The following is a 14,725-nucleotide window of genomic DNA, read 5'->3' as shown; positions in this document are numbered from 1 at the left end:
GGGGGGGGGAAGTGCAGTATAATAGCATTTAGAAACCAATAAGCTCAATGCAAAAGAAATATACTGTGCTGTATATAACCAAACGGCCCTAAAGAATCCTAACAAGAATGCTCCCATTGTCAGTCGTGGTCGAAACACATTTCAGTGAACTGTTCTCCTTGCTGGCCCTTCTGTTTTTGGGGCTGGTGGCTGATTACAGGCTTCTGTTTTTCCCCTCTGCAATCTTGTTTTCTTTTGTGGGACTCTGTAGGGGGCAGGAAGGAAAGGCCTCCACCAGTTGCTCAAGAGAGCTGGCATCTGTGCTGCAACCCTGCTGCTGAAACGGTGGGAGGTGGGCTTCCCCAGCAACTGCTCCTCCTCCCCCCCCCCCCGCCACGTGTGCAGTGAAGAGACTGGAAGGCCTCCTAGTAGCTGGGCCAGGCAGCCTCAGCGAGCTCCGGCTGAACTGCGGTGGCCGGCGGAGTTAATGTTTGGTGAAATTGGAAGTGATTTCCGTCACGAGGCGCCGTGTTTGCTGCTGTTTGGCGCCTCCCCTTTGCAGTAACCTTGGAGGGCCGGGGTCTGGCGGGCGGTTAATCATCTATAGAAAGCAGCCCTTTCCCCCCCAGCTGGGCCTCACTGTCCTCCTGACCCACAGGCACTTGGCGCGAGCAGGCTGCGAGGGCAGCGGCCCCCTCCAGGGGTCAGTGCCTTGCCCTTCCTCCGTCATGCATGCCTGCAGCAGCAGTCGAAAGCAGCGGGGGCCGCCTGGCTGCAGCACCTGCGGCTTCTCTGGAACTGATCAGCTGGCCACAGAGGAGGGCAGAACAGAGTCACGACAGCCTGTCGATTGCTCTCCAGTGTGACCTGCCTGCAGCTCAGCTCCTGGGCGGAGGGGGGCGCGGCTGTCCCTTGCCCCGGACCTCTTGGGAGCAAAGGGAGTGTAGCAGATGGGATAGAAAACAGATTTGCAGTAGACAGGATGAGCGGAGAGACGTTTTGTGGGAGGGCAGCCAGACCCTCCCCTGCTGCCGAAAGGATCAGATGGTCAGCCCCCCCCATCTTGCTCCCCCCCCCACTGCTGCACAGCAGCCAGGGGTCTGCCTCTCTAATCTGCCCACTGACCTCAGCCGTGGGAGGAGAGCAGAGCCCTCCTGGTTTGGCCGCCCAGTCAACTCATGGGGGGGGGGGCACCCAGCTCTCAGGACAGCTCCTCACTGTTCCCAGGGCCACAGTGGCCCTGGAGAGGCTGCTTCCAAAAAGTCGGGGCTAAAACCTTCTGGCATCCGGTTTGATAGATCCTCTGCTGATTCTGTTTGTTTTGGCTCCCTGGCCCTCCGCCACCCCAAGTCCGCACAAGGAGCATTTACGAGGACGTGAGACTTCCTAAGTCGACTGCAAAGTGCTACCAGGGAAGTCTTGGATCAAGATCTCCACCCACCGTAACTTTCCCAGGTGTGGCCCAGGCTGGAAGGAAGGGTAAAGATGGCTCATGATGCAGAATTGCCTAGAATTGTCTGCATTCCCAGAATCCGAACTTGCCCAACGTCCTGTGGAGTAGAGAAGGGTCACGTTCCCAGGGTTCTTGTTGTAGGCTGGTGACAGACAAGGATATCCTGCATGAGGGAGCAGTTGCCAGGGCCCACCAGGAGATCTGCCCAGATTTGAGGGGGGGAGGGAGAGTGCCTAGGATGCCAACAAACGTGGGAGACTCCTCCTGCCTTGAGTGTCCTTGTCTCCAGGCAATTAGACATTCTAATTCGGTGCACCATGATGCAAAAGATTTTTAGGCAAGTTGGGGTGAGTTCAAAAATAAAAATAATCAATTTTTTACCTCCAGAGCTGCACAGCGAGGCATGACATTTTAAAATATTCAACTTGGTGTAGTGGTTAAGAGCTGTGGTTTAGAGCGGTGGACTTTGATCTGGAGAACTGGGTTTGATTCCCCACTCCTCCACATGAGCGGCGGAGGCTAATCTGGTGAACCGGGTTGGTTTCCCCACTCCTCCACACGAAGCCAGCTGGGTGACCTTGGGCTAGTCACAGCTCTCTCAGCCCCACCTACCTACCCCACAAGGTGTCTGTTGTGGGGAGGGGGAGGGAAGGTGATTGTAAGCCGGTTTGATTCTCCCTTAAGTGGCAGAGAAAGTCGGCATATAAAAACCAACTCTTCCTGGTTTTTGATTTCTTGCCGAACTGTACCAACGTTTGGTGAGATTGAGTGGTCAGGATGGCAAAGGGGTCCTCTTTCTGCATTTGACATTTGGAGAAGCAAGCCTGGGGGAGCAGTGGATTTCATTGGGGGCGTGTGTTGGGTTACAGGCTTTGAGGTTACAGCAAAATGCAAAAGCAAGTGGTTTGGGACATCTAGCCCAGGACTAGATGTCCTCCATCTTCCCCTAAAAATGTTAATCAGAGAAGAAAAGGAACTCTCTTTTGTCTTTGTTTGGAAGATGCAGTTGTCTTCTGGAAAAAAACTCCTGAAGCAGAGGAAAAAGCTTTGTTTTTGGTGTTAGATGAGGGGTCTGTTGAGGAAGTCGCCTCCATCCTGCCAAGGCCGCCTGCCTGACCCACCTCATGGGAACATCCAGAGAGGGAATTAATCATTTTAATGCGCAAATTCTGATTGTTGTCTGCCCCAAACCGAGAGTTTAGAGAGTGCGAATGGCGTCATTTGTTATGGAGGAGATGGCAGAAGGAAAAGAACAGCCAGGCTTCTTCCCTGGGAACTCCTCAAAGTTTTGAGTCCCAGGGAGGCCTGGCTTTTGCCAAAGGCCATATGGAACACAGCGGCTGTACTGAGCTCCGCAAACTCAATAGCCAGTGTGGTGTAGAGGATGGAGTGTCACACTAGGATCTTGGAGACCCAGGTTCGAATCCCCTCTGCTATGGAAGATTGCTGGGTCACCTTGGGCCAGGCACACATTCTCAGCCTAACCTACCTCACAAGTTTGTTTGTTTGTTTATTTTATTTATATCCCATCCTTCCCCAGCAAGTTTTGAGGATAAAGCAGAATGCTATAAGCCCCTTTGGGTCTCCGCTGAGGAGAAAGGGGAGAAATGAAGTAAGTAAATCAGTAATAAAACCAGCATCCCTGCTGTGGCAGGGCAGATTTCTAGGCCAGTTTAGCGAGCACGGCTGGGCTGCGATTTCGAGCTGACTGGGATGGCCCTTAGTCACGCCGGCTTCAAGTCATGAAATGACAAAGATCTGCAAAACTAACAATTCATTCCAGAGGTGCTCTTGTGAATGTCTTCTGGCCCCCGGTTTTTCCTCTGCTGCCTGGATTTTCTTATGTGAAGGGGGGGGGGGAATGACCCCTGTCTTCAATAACAAATGACACCATCAGCACTTGCTAAACCTGTGATTATCAGGGGCCATATGCAGCTCTTTGATACATGACATTTGTGGCTCTTCTGAGCACCGTTCCCCAACATGGCTCTCTCCCCACTTTCCAGGACAGTTGAACACATGAAGCTGTCTCACACAGAACTAGACCATCGGTCCTTCAAACTCAGTCTTGTCTGCTCAGGCCGGCAGTGGCTCTCCAGGGTCTCAGGCGGAGGTCTCTCACCTCCCCTTCTGCCCGGTCCTTTTGGAGATGCTGCCGGGGATGGAGCCTGGGGCATCCTGCATGCCAAGCAGATGCTTTGCCGCTGAGCCACAGCCCCCTCCTCATTACCTGGTGAGGCTGGCCAGTGGTCCCCACCTTAAGACGTCCACTGCCAGAGGGGCTGGAGGATGGGCGAGCTGCAAGGGCAGAAGTGAGTCCGGGGCCTGGGAAATTGTGCAGTTGCAGCCAACCAAGGTTGTAGAATCATAGAGTTGGATGGGGCCACCAGGGTCATCTAGTCCAACCCCCTGCACAATGCAGCAAATTCACAACTACCTCCCCCCACCATGCCCCGTGATCCCTACTCCATGTCCAGAAAATGGCCAAGGTGCCCTCGCCTCTCATGATCCGCCTAAGGTCATAGAATCAGCACGGCTGACAGATGGCCATCTAGCCTCAGCTCCAAAACCTCCAGGGAAGGAGAGCTCACCACCTCCCGAGGAAGCCTCTGTTCCACTGAGGAACCGCCAACTGTTAGAAAATTCTTCCTAATGTTTAGACGGAAACTTTTGATTTAATTTCAACCCGTTGGTTCTGGTCTGACCTTCTGGAGCAACAGAAAACAACCCGGCACCCTCCTCTATGTGACAGCCCTTCAAGTACTTGAAGATGGTTCTCATATCCCCTCTCAGTCATCTCCTTTTCAGGCTAAGCATACCCCAGCTCCTTCAACCTTTCCTCATAGGACTTGGTCTCCAGACCCCCTCCCCATCTTTGCTGCCCTCTGGATGCGTTCCAGCTTGTCTGCATCCTTCTTGAATTGTAGTGCCCCAAACTGAGCACAGTACTCCAGGTGAGGTCTAACCAGATACCATCACTTTGTGTGATCTGGACGCTAGACTGCTGTTGATGCAGCCCAAGATCTCATTGGCCTTTTTAGCTGCCACACCGCACTGCCGATGATTCTGACACACCTATTCTGACTCCTGCACGTCAACAGTGGCGGACTGGGTCTACAAATATTGGTTGGTTGCCAGGAGACAAAAGGGGCCCCCGCCCACAACTGTAAGGCTACCGTTTAATTTTTATAAGAAATAAATAACATTTTCAAAATATATATAAGTGGAAAAAAGGGTACAATTAAAGTTTTAGTTGCATACAGTAATAGTGTTAGTAAAAAAGAGCAAGAGTCCAGTAGCACCTTAAAGACTCACAAAAATATTTTCTGGCAGGGTATGAGCCTGCCAGAAAATATTTTTGTGAGTCTTTAAGGTGCTACTGGACTCTTGCTCTTTTAATTTTTTTTAATTATTATTATTTTTCAAACTAGTTCACATTCTATTGTATCATTCCATTCATATAGTATATACTATAAACAATTTCTATCTTATCATTAAACAAATATATATAGTTGACTTCCCCTCTCCCCCCTCTGTCCGTTTGATATTCTTGTTTCTCTCTTTGTATTTAGTGTCTAATTCATTGTAATAAACCACCTTTATCGTTATCTTAAACTCTACTTTCTAACATTAGTATCTTAATTACTTCAAAAAATTTGATTTAGACCAAAACATATCCCTTAATGTTTCCCAATTTAAGTTCACTTACACAGTATGTTGTCCATGCCTCCCATTCTCCCACAAATTCAGCATTTCTTTTTGGCTTATTAATGCGGTAAGTTTTGCCATTTCAGCCAGTTCCATCATTTTATCTATCCAAGCGGTCTTATCTGGAATTTCAGATGTTTTCCATTTCATTGCATAGACCAGTCTTGCAGCAATAGTGGCATGTATCAGAAATGATCTCTGAGTCACTACAGAATCTGGTATTATACTTAACAACATCGTTTCAGGCGTTTTAGGGATATTTTGTTGTACTATCAACCTTAGTTCATTGTAAATCATATCCCAGAAACTTTTTGCCTTTTCACAAAGCCACCAAACGTGGTGAAAAGAACCGACTTCTTCTTGACATTTCCCACATTTTGGTGGCATTGCTCCGTACATTTTGGCTAGTTTCTTTGGTGTCAGGTACCATCTACACATCATTTTATAAATGTTCTCTCTCAGTGATTGTGAAAGTATGTATTTCATATCTTTTGGCCAAAGCCTGTCCCATTTATTCAAGGGGATATCACGGCCTCATGTCTGTGCCCAGGTTACCATCGTTGGTTTAATTTGATCTTGCTCCGTATAGCGCACTGGTTCCCAACCGGGGGTCCGTGGACCCCCAGGGGTCCGCGAGAACTAAATTAAGGTCTGCGAAACAAAGTTATAAACCCAGAATAAATTAATATTTTCAATTAAAAGTTCTCTATTATAAAAATATATATTCAAATATTATTCTAAGTTTAATGTTTAACTAACAGTTATGATTAAAGTTTCTCTGAATTTTTATTTTGAACCTTGGGGTCCCTGCACCGAACAAAAAAGTCCTAGTGGTCCCTGGTCAAAAACAGGTTGGGAACCACTGGTCTAGAGTAACAATAACACCTTATCCATTTTTGAACTTAAAGGCCCGTTGTTTCCCAGACTCCTGCTCTTTCCCACTACCGGCTCCCCGCTGTGAGGAACGGCGTCGGGACTTGGGCGATATTTTCAAGCGGCTGAAAAGCCGTTGGCGTTTTAAACGTGTCGTTTGATGTTTCAGGGGGCCGTTGGACCAGCTGACCCCCGGGGGAGGGGGGGCGCTCCGCCGCCGCCGCCTTTCAGCCGTGCTGGGTGTGTGTGTGGGGGGGGGGGGGGCTCCTGAGGCGTGCGGGCCGCGCCTCCGCCTCCTCCCCCCCCCGGTCCCCAGCTGGCGGCGGGGGCGGGGCCTACCCTGCCCGCCCCGCCCCTCCGGGCCCTCCCTCCCTCCCTCCCTCCTGGCAGCCGCCGAAGTGGTGGTGGTGGTCTCTCCCTGCCTGCCTGCCTGTGGCTGAGGGCGGCTCGTTGCCGGGGGGCCTGGTGAGGCGTCGGGGTCGCCTCAGCGCCGCCTCAGCGGGGGGAGGGGCGGCGGCCCCAAGGCGATGAGCGGCAGGCCCCGCCGCGGGCCGAGCTGAGCCGAGCGGAGGGGGGGGGGGCTCTCGAGAAGCTGCTCCGGCCCGCCCGCCCGCCATGGGCCTCCTGCCGTGGCGGTGGTCGTGGCCGGCGCTGGCCCTGGCCCTGGCCTGGGCCCTGGCCGGACTGGGCGCCTGGAGCCGGGCCGAAGGTGAGCAGCCCGCGGGTGTGTGTGTGTGTGTGTGTGTGTTGGGGGGGGGGGCAGATCCCTCTGCTTGGACATCAGGGAGAAGCGGGGTGTGTGACCTTGGGCCCGGCCGGCCTACCTCGCGGGGTTGGGGTTGGGAGGAAAGGGAACGGGCGTGGGGGGGGGGGAGAAGCGCCGCGCTGGCGCCGAAGCAGGTGTCATTTTGCAGCCGCCCCCCCCCTTTGCAGCCCGCCTTTCCTCCTCGCAGCTGTTCCCCCCGCCCGGCACCGGCTGCTAACGAGAATGGGGGGGGGGGCATCTTCTGGGCATGGAGTCTGGGGGTGTGGGGGGGAGGTAGTTGTGGATTCCCTGCATTGTGCAAGGGGGGGTTGGACTAGATGGCCCCGGGGGGTACCTTCCAACCCTGTGGTTCTAGGAGAAGCTCTCCTTCCCCTAGCAACGTTTTGTAGGACCGGGGTTGTGTGGAGTAGCCTTCTTCACGTGTGACAGGGAAGACACGTGCAAGACGGCCTGTGGGCGTCTGCATCAGTTTGCAAGGAAGAGCAGGCTCACCCTGGTTGCAGGACTGAACCCAGGCGCCGGGACCTGGATGCACGCAAAGGGGTTTTTATTGATTTACAGTCGCATGTCCAGCTGTGCATGGGTTGGAGGTCACCTGGAAATTACTGGGTAGGCATGCAGAGAGCGATCAAAGCTCACACCTGTGTGCAGATTACATGGGAGTCAGCTGTCACTTGTGAACAGGGCTGCTGTCAAGTAGTGCATGGGTTGGAGGTCACCTGGGAATTACTGGATAGCCATGCAGAGAGCAATCAAAGTGTACACCTGTGTGCAGATTACATGGCAGTCGGCTGTCTCTTATGAACAGGGCCGCTGTCAAGCAGGCCAGAGGCTCTGAGGAGTCTTCTCCAGCCTTTCCAAGGGAGGAGAAGGAAAAGGGGGACAGCCTGGTTCAAAACCCAGCCCTTCCAAGAACTTCCTTATTTCAGAGCGAGAAGGGGTCAGCTCCTTCCCTCCACTGTGGAACCAGTGGGGCCTAAAAGTGAGGAGGGGGGGTATTTTTTTTACAAGGCAGTGGTTTTGCACTTTGTACTCCCTCTCCCCTTGCAGGTTGGTTTACATGGTGAATAGAATATTTATTTACAGCTGTTCCCGGAACATAGTAAACAGTTGTAATCTTAAAAAGGATTTTTAAAGGGTAGGTATCAAATCTAAAAGTATCTCCATAGCTTAACAGCAATATATTAAAATGATAAAATAGTTGCAATAAATAACCGTTGTGCTAAAATTTACATAAGTGTTAATTGTGACCAGTATTGACATTACCATTAGTGGTCTCTCTCGAACGGACCTTAATAGCCACTGTGCTGGAAAACAAACAACACAGACACGAGGCGGTGGGTTCCAAATGCCTCTTCGGGTCATGTGCAAACTTCTGAGTGTATCAGGCGGGATCTAAGCACATAACTGACATGACTGAGCGAAAGCAAGCTGCTCCCAGGGAAAGAAACAGCAGCAACTCCTCTCTCCCCCTTCTCCGTACCCTCTGTTTGCCTGCAGGCCAGAGGCTGGATACTCCCGATAGAGGAATGTCTCTGAAAAGGAGATAATTCTGTGTTTAAGCTCCCAACAGCAACCAATTTATATCTGCATGAGCAATTATAATTTATTTTTAATCAAAAGAACCATTGCTTCTGTTGTGTTTCCTGGTTCACACAACTCCTTTACATGAAAAACGCCTCCTGCTTAGTTTTATCGGATTCCAAGGGTGATGTCTGTACCCACCAACCGCCCACCGCTTGGTTTCCCTCCTCTGCCTGGTGAAGGTCTCTGAACTTGCTTTTCTGTCTTTAGAAGGAAAGTCGCTGTTCTGTTCTCAAGAACCAGAAGACGGATTTGCTGACCTCTGTGTGGCAGGAGGCTGTGCCCCAGAGGTGGCTAATTCTGGAAATCTGCCTGTATAGTCTTGTAATAGTTGGAAGTTTATTTGGTTGGTCGTAAGCCGCGGGGCAACCTATTCACTCTACAAATTCTTGTTGTGAGTTCCGCGAATGGGCTGGTTTCTGCTCATCTCGTCTCCCTTGGTTCTCTCGTGGCCTTTGGGTGAGCACGGAGGCCCTGCCTGGTCTGCCTCTTAGGCGGAAGGTCCATCCAGCAAATATTTCAACTGCTTAAGAAGTGCGTGGTTTCTAGAATACAGACCAGGGTAGCTCCGTTGGCCTGATGAAGAGAGCTTCGACTCTTGAAAGCTGATACCTCAAAAATCTTGTTGGTTTCTAAGGTGCTCCTGGACTCGATCTAGCTGTTCTTGTGGTCACGGTGTTTGTTCTTCAACTTTTCTGTTTGGATTTTTGTTTTTTAAAAACCCAGTGATATTAATCTGGGAACTTTATTTTTCACTCCCCAGCACGTCAAATCACGTGAGCTTAACTCACTGAAGCAATTTTGGACCTCTTTCAGCCAAAAACAGGGGCTCTCACATGACGGGAATCTTTCATGCTCAGAATGACTAGATTTTTGACAGAGGCTGAAGCTGGTGCCTCCCCCCCCCCCCGTTTAGATCTCGCATTGAATGTCAAAACCCTTTACTTGAGAGCAAGCAGGAAAACTGCTAGTGTCCGTCGCCAGGCTCAGCTCTTGCCACGTGAATGTTTCCCCACAAGGGTTTTGAAACGGGTCCTGAAAGGCCCCCCCCCCATACACACAGAGAGCCAGCGTGGTGTAGTGGTTATGAGCAGTGGTTAGGAGCAGTGGCATCTGGAGAACCGGGTTTGATTCCACTCCTCCACATGAGCGGCAGAGGCTAATCTGGTGAAGTGGGTTGGTTTCCCCACTCCTGCACACGAAGCCGCTGGGTGACTTTGGGCTAGTCACAGTTCTCTCAGCCCCACCTACCCCACAGGGTGTCTGTTGTGGGGAGGGGAAGGTAATTGTAAGCCAGTTTGAGTCTCCCTTAAGTGGTAGAGAAAGTCGGCATATAAAAACCAGCTCTTCTTCTCCTTCATCTGAGTTGCCTGCTGTGCTTGGGTCAAGTTCACACTGGCGAGTGTCAGCGTCAGCCGCTGATCCAGGTGGACGTTCTCCATGCCGCAGCAGGATCTTGTGCGAAAAGAGAGGCAGGGGTGGTGCACCCGCGGTGGTATTTGCTGGCGTTCAGTGACAGCGCCTAATGGCAGCTCTTTCTTCGCCCGCTGTAATTTCTGTGTCCCTCCTCTAGCAAATACTGACTCCCCAGCGGAGAGGCCAGGCTTCACGCTGGAGCCCCGTTGTAAAACAACCAAGTGTAAACAGCCACGCCTCCTGCAGTATCATTAAAGCCTTCCTTTTAAAAGAGCATTCAACATAAAGCCAGGTACAATTCAATAAAACATTTCTATAAACTTTAAAGGGCTCTTTGGAGAGAGGGCCGGCTGTTAACAGCGTTGCGGAAAAGAGTCTAGTCTGACCCACGTTTGAGCTTGAGCCGTTGTCACTCCAGATAAATTTGGACTGTGTTTTGTTAAGGGCTCGGGTCCACAAATGGAAAAATACCATCACAGAACGTCAAGCAGTGGCTTTCCTAAAGATTTAGCGAAAGGTTCCTGCTTTCTCTCTCCACGGAGTGTGTTTTGGGAACGGCAGTGCTTTTGATTGCTGGGGGAATGTATCCAGAGGAGGGCAATGAAGATGGTGAGGGGTCTGGAGACCAAGTCCTGTGAGGAAAGGTTGAAGGAGCTGGGTATGTTTAGCCTGAAAAGGAGAAGAACGAGAGGGGATATGATAACCATGTTCAAGTACTTGAGGGGCTGTCATAGAGAGGATGGTGTGGAATTGTTTTCTGTTGCCCCAGAAGGTCGGACCAGAACCAACGGGGTGAAGTTAAATCAAAAGAGTTTTCATCTAGACATTAGGAAGAATTTTCTAACAGTCAGAGCAGTTCCTCAGTGGAACAGGCTTCCTCAGGAGGTGGTGAGCTCTCCTTCCCTGGAGGTTTTGAAGCAGAGGCTGGATTGCCATCTGTCAGCAGTGCTGATTCTGTGACCTTAAGCAGATGGATGAGAGGGGAGGGCATCTTGGCCATCTTCTGGGCATGGAGTAGGGGGTCACCGGGGGTGTTGGCAGGGGAAGTAGTTTTGAATTTCCTGCATTGTGCAGGGGGGTTGGACTAGATGACCCTGGTGGTCCCTTCCAACTCTATGATTCTAAGTCACTGGTTCCCAACCAGGGGTCCGTGGACCCCTAGGGGTCCACGAGAACTAAATTAAGGTCTGCAAAACAAAGTTATAAACCTATAATAAATTAATATTTTCAATTAAAAGTTCTCTATTATAAAAATATATATTCAAATATTATTCTAAGTTTAATGTTTAACTAACAGTTATGATTAAAGTTTATTTTCAAATTCTCGGAATTTTTATTTTGAACCTTGGGGTCCCTGCACCAAACAAAAAAGTCCTAGTGGTCCCTGGTCAAAAAAAGGTTGGGAACCACTGCTCTAAGTCAAAAGGTGTTGGTGGGCCTTTACTTTGAAGTACAAAATTTTGGACTGTAAGAGAACCTGAATGAAACACCTGGTATGGGGCCCAGTTTGACAAGGGAAGCAGCACCCACACAGGTTTTTCTCCACTTTGGCTGCTGAACTGCAGCTTTTTGGGGTGGGTGGGCTGGAAGCATCCATCTATCACCCTCGCTTCCCCCTCTTCCCCCATCCTTAATACATTCTTTCTCATGCCTTGTATGGTACAATGTTCTCAGAAAGGGTTGAGTCCAAGCGGGTTAGTGAATGGCCTAGAGCAGTGGTTCCCAAAGTGGGCATTACCACCCCCTGGGGGGGCGGTGGGATTACCTAGGGGGGCACTAAGAAGCAAAGGGGCATCAGGGGGGCACCAGAGATGGGCCCCTTCAACTATGTTGTTCACTCATTTACAAGAGTGAACTATGGCACTGTGCTGGCAAATTTGGTGGAAACTATCAGACTTTCCCCCCACCCCCAGACTTTGAAGACCTGGTACCACTGGATCGAGTCCATCAGTTTTGTTGAATAAATTTCAACTAAAAAGTTTTAATTTGATTTTGAATAGATGCGCAATTAATTGTTAGTTTTGAAATTTTATTGTTCTTATCTTCTTTAGTGAGTCATGCAAACCCCTATTTTGAATAATGCTTTTTATAGGATAGGGCAAGGGGCGCCGGGGTTGAGTTTGTGGAAGCAAGGGGGCGGTGGCCCAAGAGGTTTGGGAACCACTGGCCTAGAGGGTAAACTGTAAGGGAACTTTCCCTGGTTTGCCTTGAATGAAATTACTGGTGGTGTGGTTCAGTTTGACAATATTGGTTGGCAGGCCCAAACTGTCAGAGTCTTGTAAAAATAATTTTATTTTTTCAATTTAAAAAGTCCCCTTGGGATGCGTTGCCACTTGAGGCTCTCCACGTTTCAGGCTGCACGCTCTTCTTTGAGGCCTGTGGTCTGCTCTCCTCCTCTGGTTCTCTGGGTCCTGACGTACGAAATGCCAAAGGCCAGCGTGAGTCATGAGGGCTTTTCGTCGGCATTGTTTACTATAAACACACTCTTGCCTTCCAGAATTTCCTCAACCAGGTGGTGCTTTGACTTTGCTCTGGGATATCTCACAGGTATTGCTGCTAGGCCAGCTTCTATAAGCAGCTCTTTCACTGCGCTGGGCATTCCCACCACTTCTCAGGGCCCTGGAGTTTTTCCAGAGTCTTCTGCTTTCTAGTTGAGGGGGCTCTTAGTACAGAGGAAATGCTTCGTGGCTTACTGTTCCAGGTGGTGCTCCAGGTTGGCTATGTGGTCCTAGCAGACAGAAGAAGTCTTAGGGGTGGCTGCCCACTCATCTTGAAGGGTGGGGTCTGGGGAATGTGTGGGGCAAGTCACATGGAACTGTTTTGCACTGTACCGGCTCTCTGCCTATGGTTGGGAACTGTGTGTGGGTTTGACTGGGCTGTGTGGGTGCAGGGCACATGGTCCCAGGTGGCCCTTAGAGGCATTTGGGCCGTTGCCCTTCTGTGGTTCAATGTCGCCATCTTTAAGAGGATGTGTGAGATGGAGCTTCCTGAACGGAGCCGCAAAATGTACCCTTGAGGGCAATACCCGTCTTCTGGGATGAGTGGCACCAGAGGAGGAAGCAGGAACCATCTATTGCTTCCTCTTGGTAAGCTGACAGCTTCACCAGTCAGGCAGTGCAGCAGAAGAGGGGCCTTTACCCCAGGAACGAGGGCCTACAGGGACCGGTTATCAGGCACAGCAGAGGGAGAGATAGGGTTGCCAACCTCCAGGTACTAGCTGGAGATCTCCTGCTATTACAACTGACCTCCAGCCGGGAGAGATCAGTTCCCCTAGAGAAAATGGCCTCTTTGGCAGTTGGACTCTATGGCATTGAAGTCCCTCCCCTCCCCAAACCCTGTCCTCCTCAGGCTCCGTGGTGAAGAGGGACCTGGCGACCCCAGGGAGAGATCACCTGACCCTCCCTTGGTCTCCACCCAGAGGCACCTTTATTCATGCATTTACTTTGTTCGTAGCTTGCCTTTCTCATTGAGACACCAGGCAGATTACAGGATAAACAAAGGGTTAGGGGAAAGTAGCACCAGAGGAGGAAGCAGGAGCGGTCTATTGCTTCTCTTGGGAAGCAGAAGTGGAACCTTTCCCCCAGGGACTGGGGGCAGAGGAGACCAGTTATTGGGTGCCCTAGCGGGGAGAGATCACGAGACCCTCCCTTTACCTTGAGTCAGAGTAGTGAGGGGCCGCGTCTCTGTTGGGCGCCCAGGCCGCTGTCTTTCATGCTGCTCTTGGAGCCAGGTGGGTGGACCTTTTTGTCCACTGTTGTCCAGCTAAGCCGCTGCATCATCGGAACTAGATGTGTCCTTTCTTCTAGCTGAAATTTTTCAAGCCACCTGGAAGAGGAGGATTGCAGCCGGGTTTCCCCTGTATTTCTTGTTTAAGGTTTATCCTGCTGGAATAAATGAACTCTCAGGGCTGTGGTCAGCAGTGGGACCCTCTGAAATAATGTTGGGATTACTCTTGAACAGTGACAAAAAAGTGTTAATGAAATCAATGTTATGCTTCTCTGTTGAACTGATAAACAATCACCTATTTGCTTTACAGGATGTTAAGCTGATGAGGAGTCAGTTGGGATATAGATTAGCTGATTAGGCTAGAAGATCATGAAATATATGGCCACCTTTGAATTAATGGATTTTAAATAGTGATAAAGCGTATCAGCACTTAGAATAACTGTTTAATAAATATTTCAGTGTATGATATGAAGATTAACAAGGGGGAGGTGTGATAGGATGATTACTGGAAGAACACCAACCAACTTGGAATGGTTTTAAGAGCACGGCTAGAAAAGTGGGTATTAAAAACACACCCCGCCTCTGGAGCTCATGGGATTATTGAACCTGACAGTCTTCCAAAAATGTATTGGCCAAAGAAATTAAGAATCTGGAGGATAAACTTATTAAAATCAGCAGAAACAAACCAGATGTCAGAGAAAAAATTAGTGGACTCAAACAGCTGCTAAGAAATGAAATGGTGTACTGTCGTGATCATCCCTGTAAGCTCTTGTAATTTACTAAGATAAATTAAACAAATTGATTGATGAATTAGAAAACTGGGTAAATGATGAAAGGGTAAACATCCATCTTCTAGGTTCTTTGGACTTTCACCTCTTGCTTGGAATGGCATATTATAATTCTCATCCTTTACTATGCAGGAGAGGATTTTTTAAACACCCAATATTTATGTACCCATTGTTCTCCCTAAACAGGGACCCAAAGCAGGTAAAAACAGTTTAAGAATCAAATTTAAAATAGTGGAACATCTAAAAACAGCAAAACCAGACAACCAGAAACAGATCAAAAACCATTGGCCCTTCTGAACAACACTGTTTTGCATTCCCTCCTGAATGCTACAGGGCACGGAGCTTTCTGAACATTTTCAGAAATGCTCTTCCACGGGGCTGCCATAGGGGGGGAAGCATTTGTGATCTGGTCGAGGGTGTTCTAAACTTGTT

General features: G+C 49.9%; 1 protein-coding gene across 1 annotated transcript in view; it reads left to right on the top strand.

Moving 5' to 3' along the window:
* The first annotated feature begins 6,628 nt into the window (after positions 1-6,628).
* The window catches only part of INSR (insulin receptor), a 69,029-nt gene continuing 60,932 nt past the window's right edge, over positions 6,629-14,725 (top strand). The window contains exon 1 of the mRNA XM_056867568.1: positions 6,629-6,722. Coding sequence (XP_056723546.1) covers positions 6,629-6,722 — 94 coding nt within the window. The remainder of the gene's footprint in view (positions 6,723-14,725) is intronic.

Source organism: Euleptes europaea, chromosome 2, assembly GCF_029931775.1.
Source record: "Euleptes europaea isolate rEulEur1 chromosome 2, rEulEur1.hap1, whole genome shotgun sequence".
In the NCBI taxonomy this organism is placed as follows: domain Eukaryota; kingdom Metazoa; phylum Chordata; class Lepidosauria; order Squamata; family Sphaerodactylidae; genus Euleptes; species Euleptes europaea.
The sequence above is the reverse complement of the archived record's forward strand: the minus strand, read 5'-3'. Positions and strand labels throughout refer to the sequence as shown.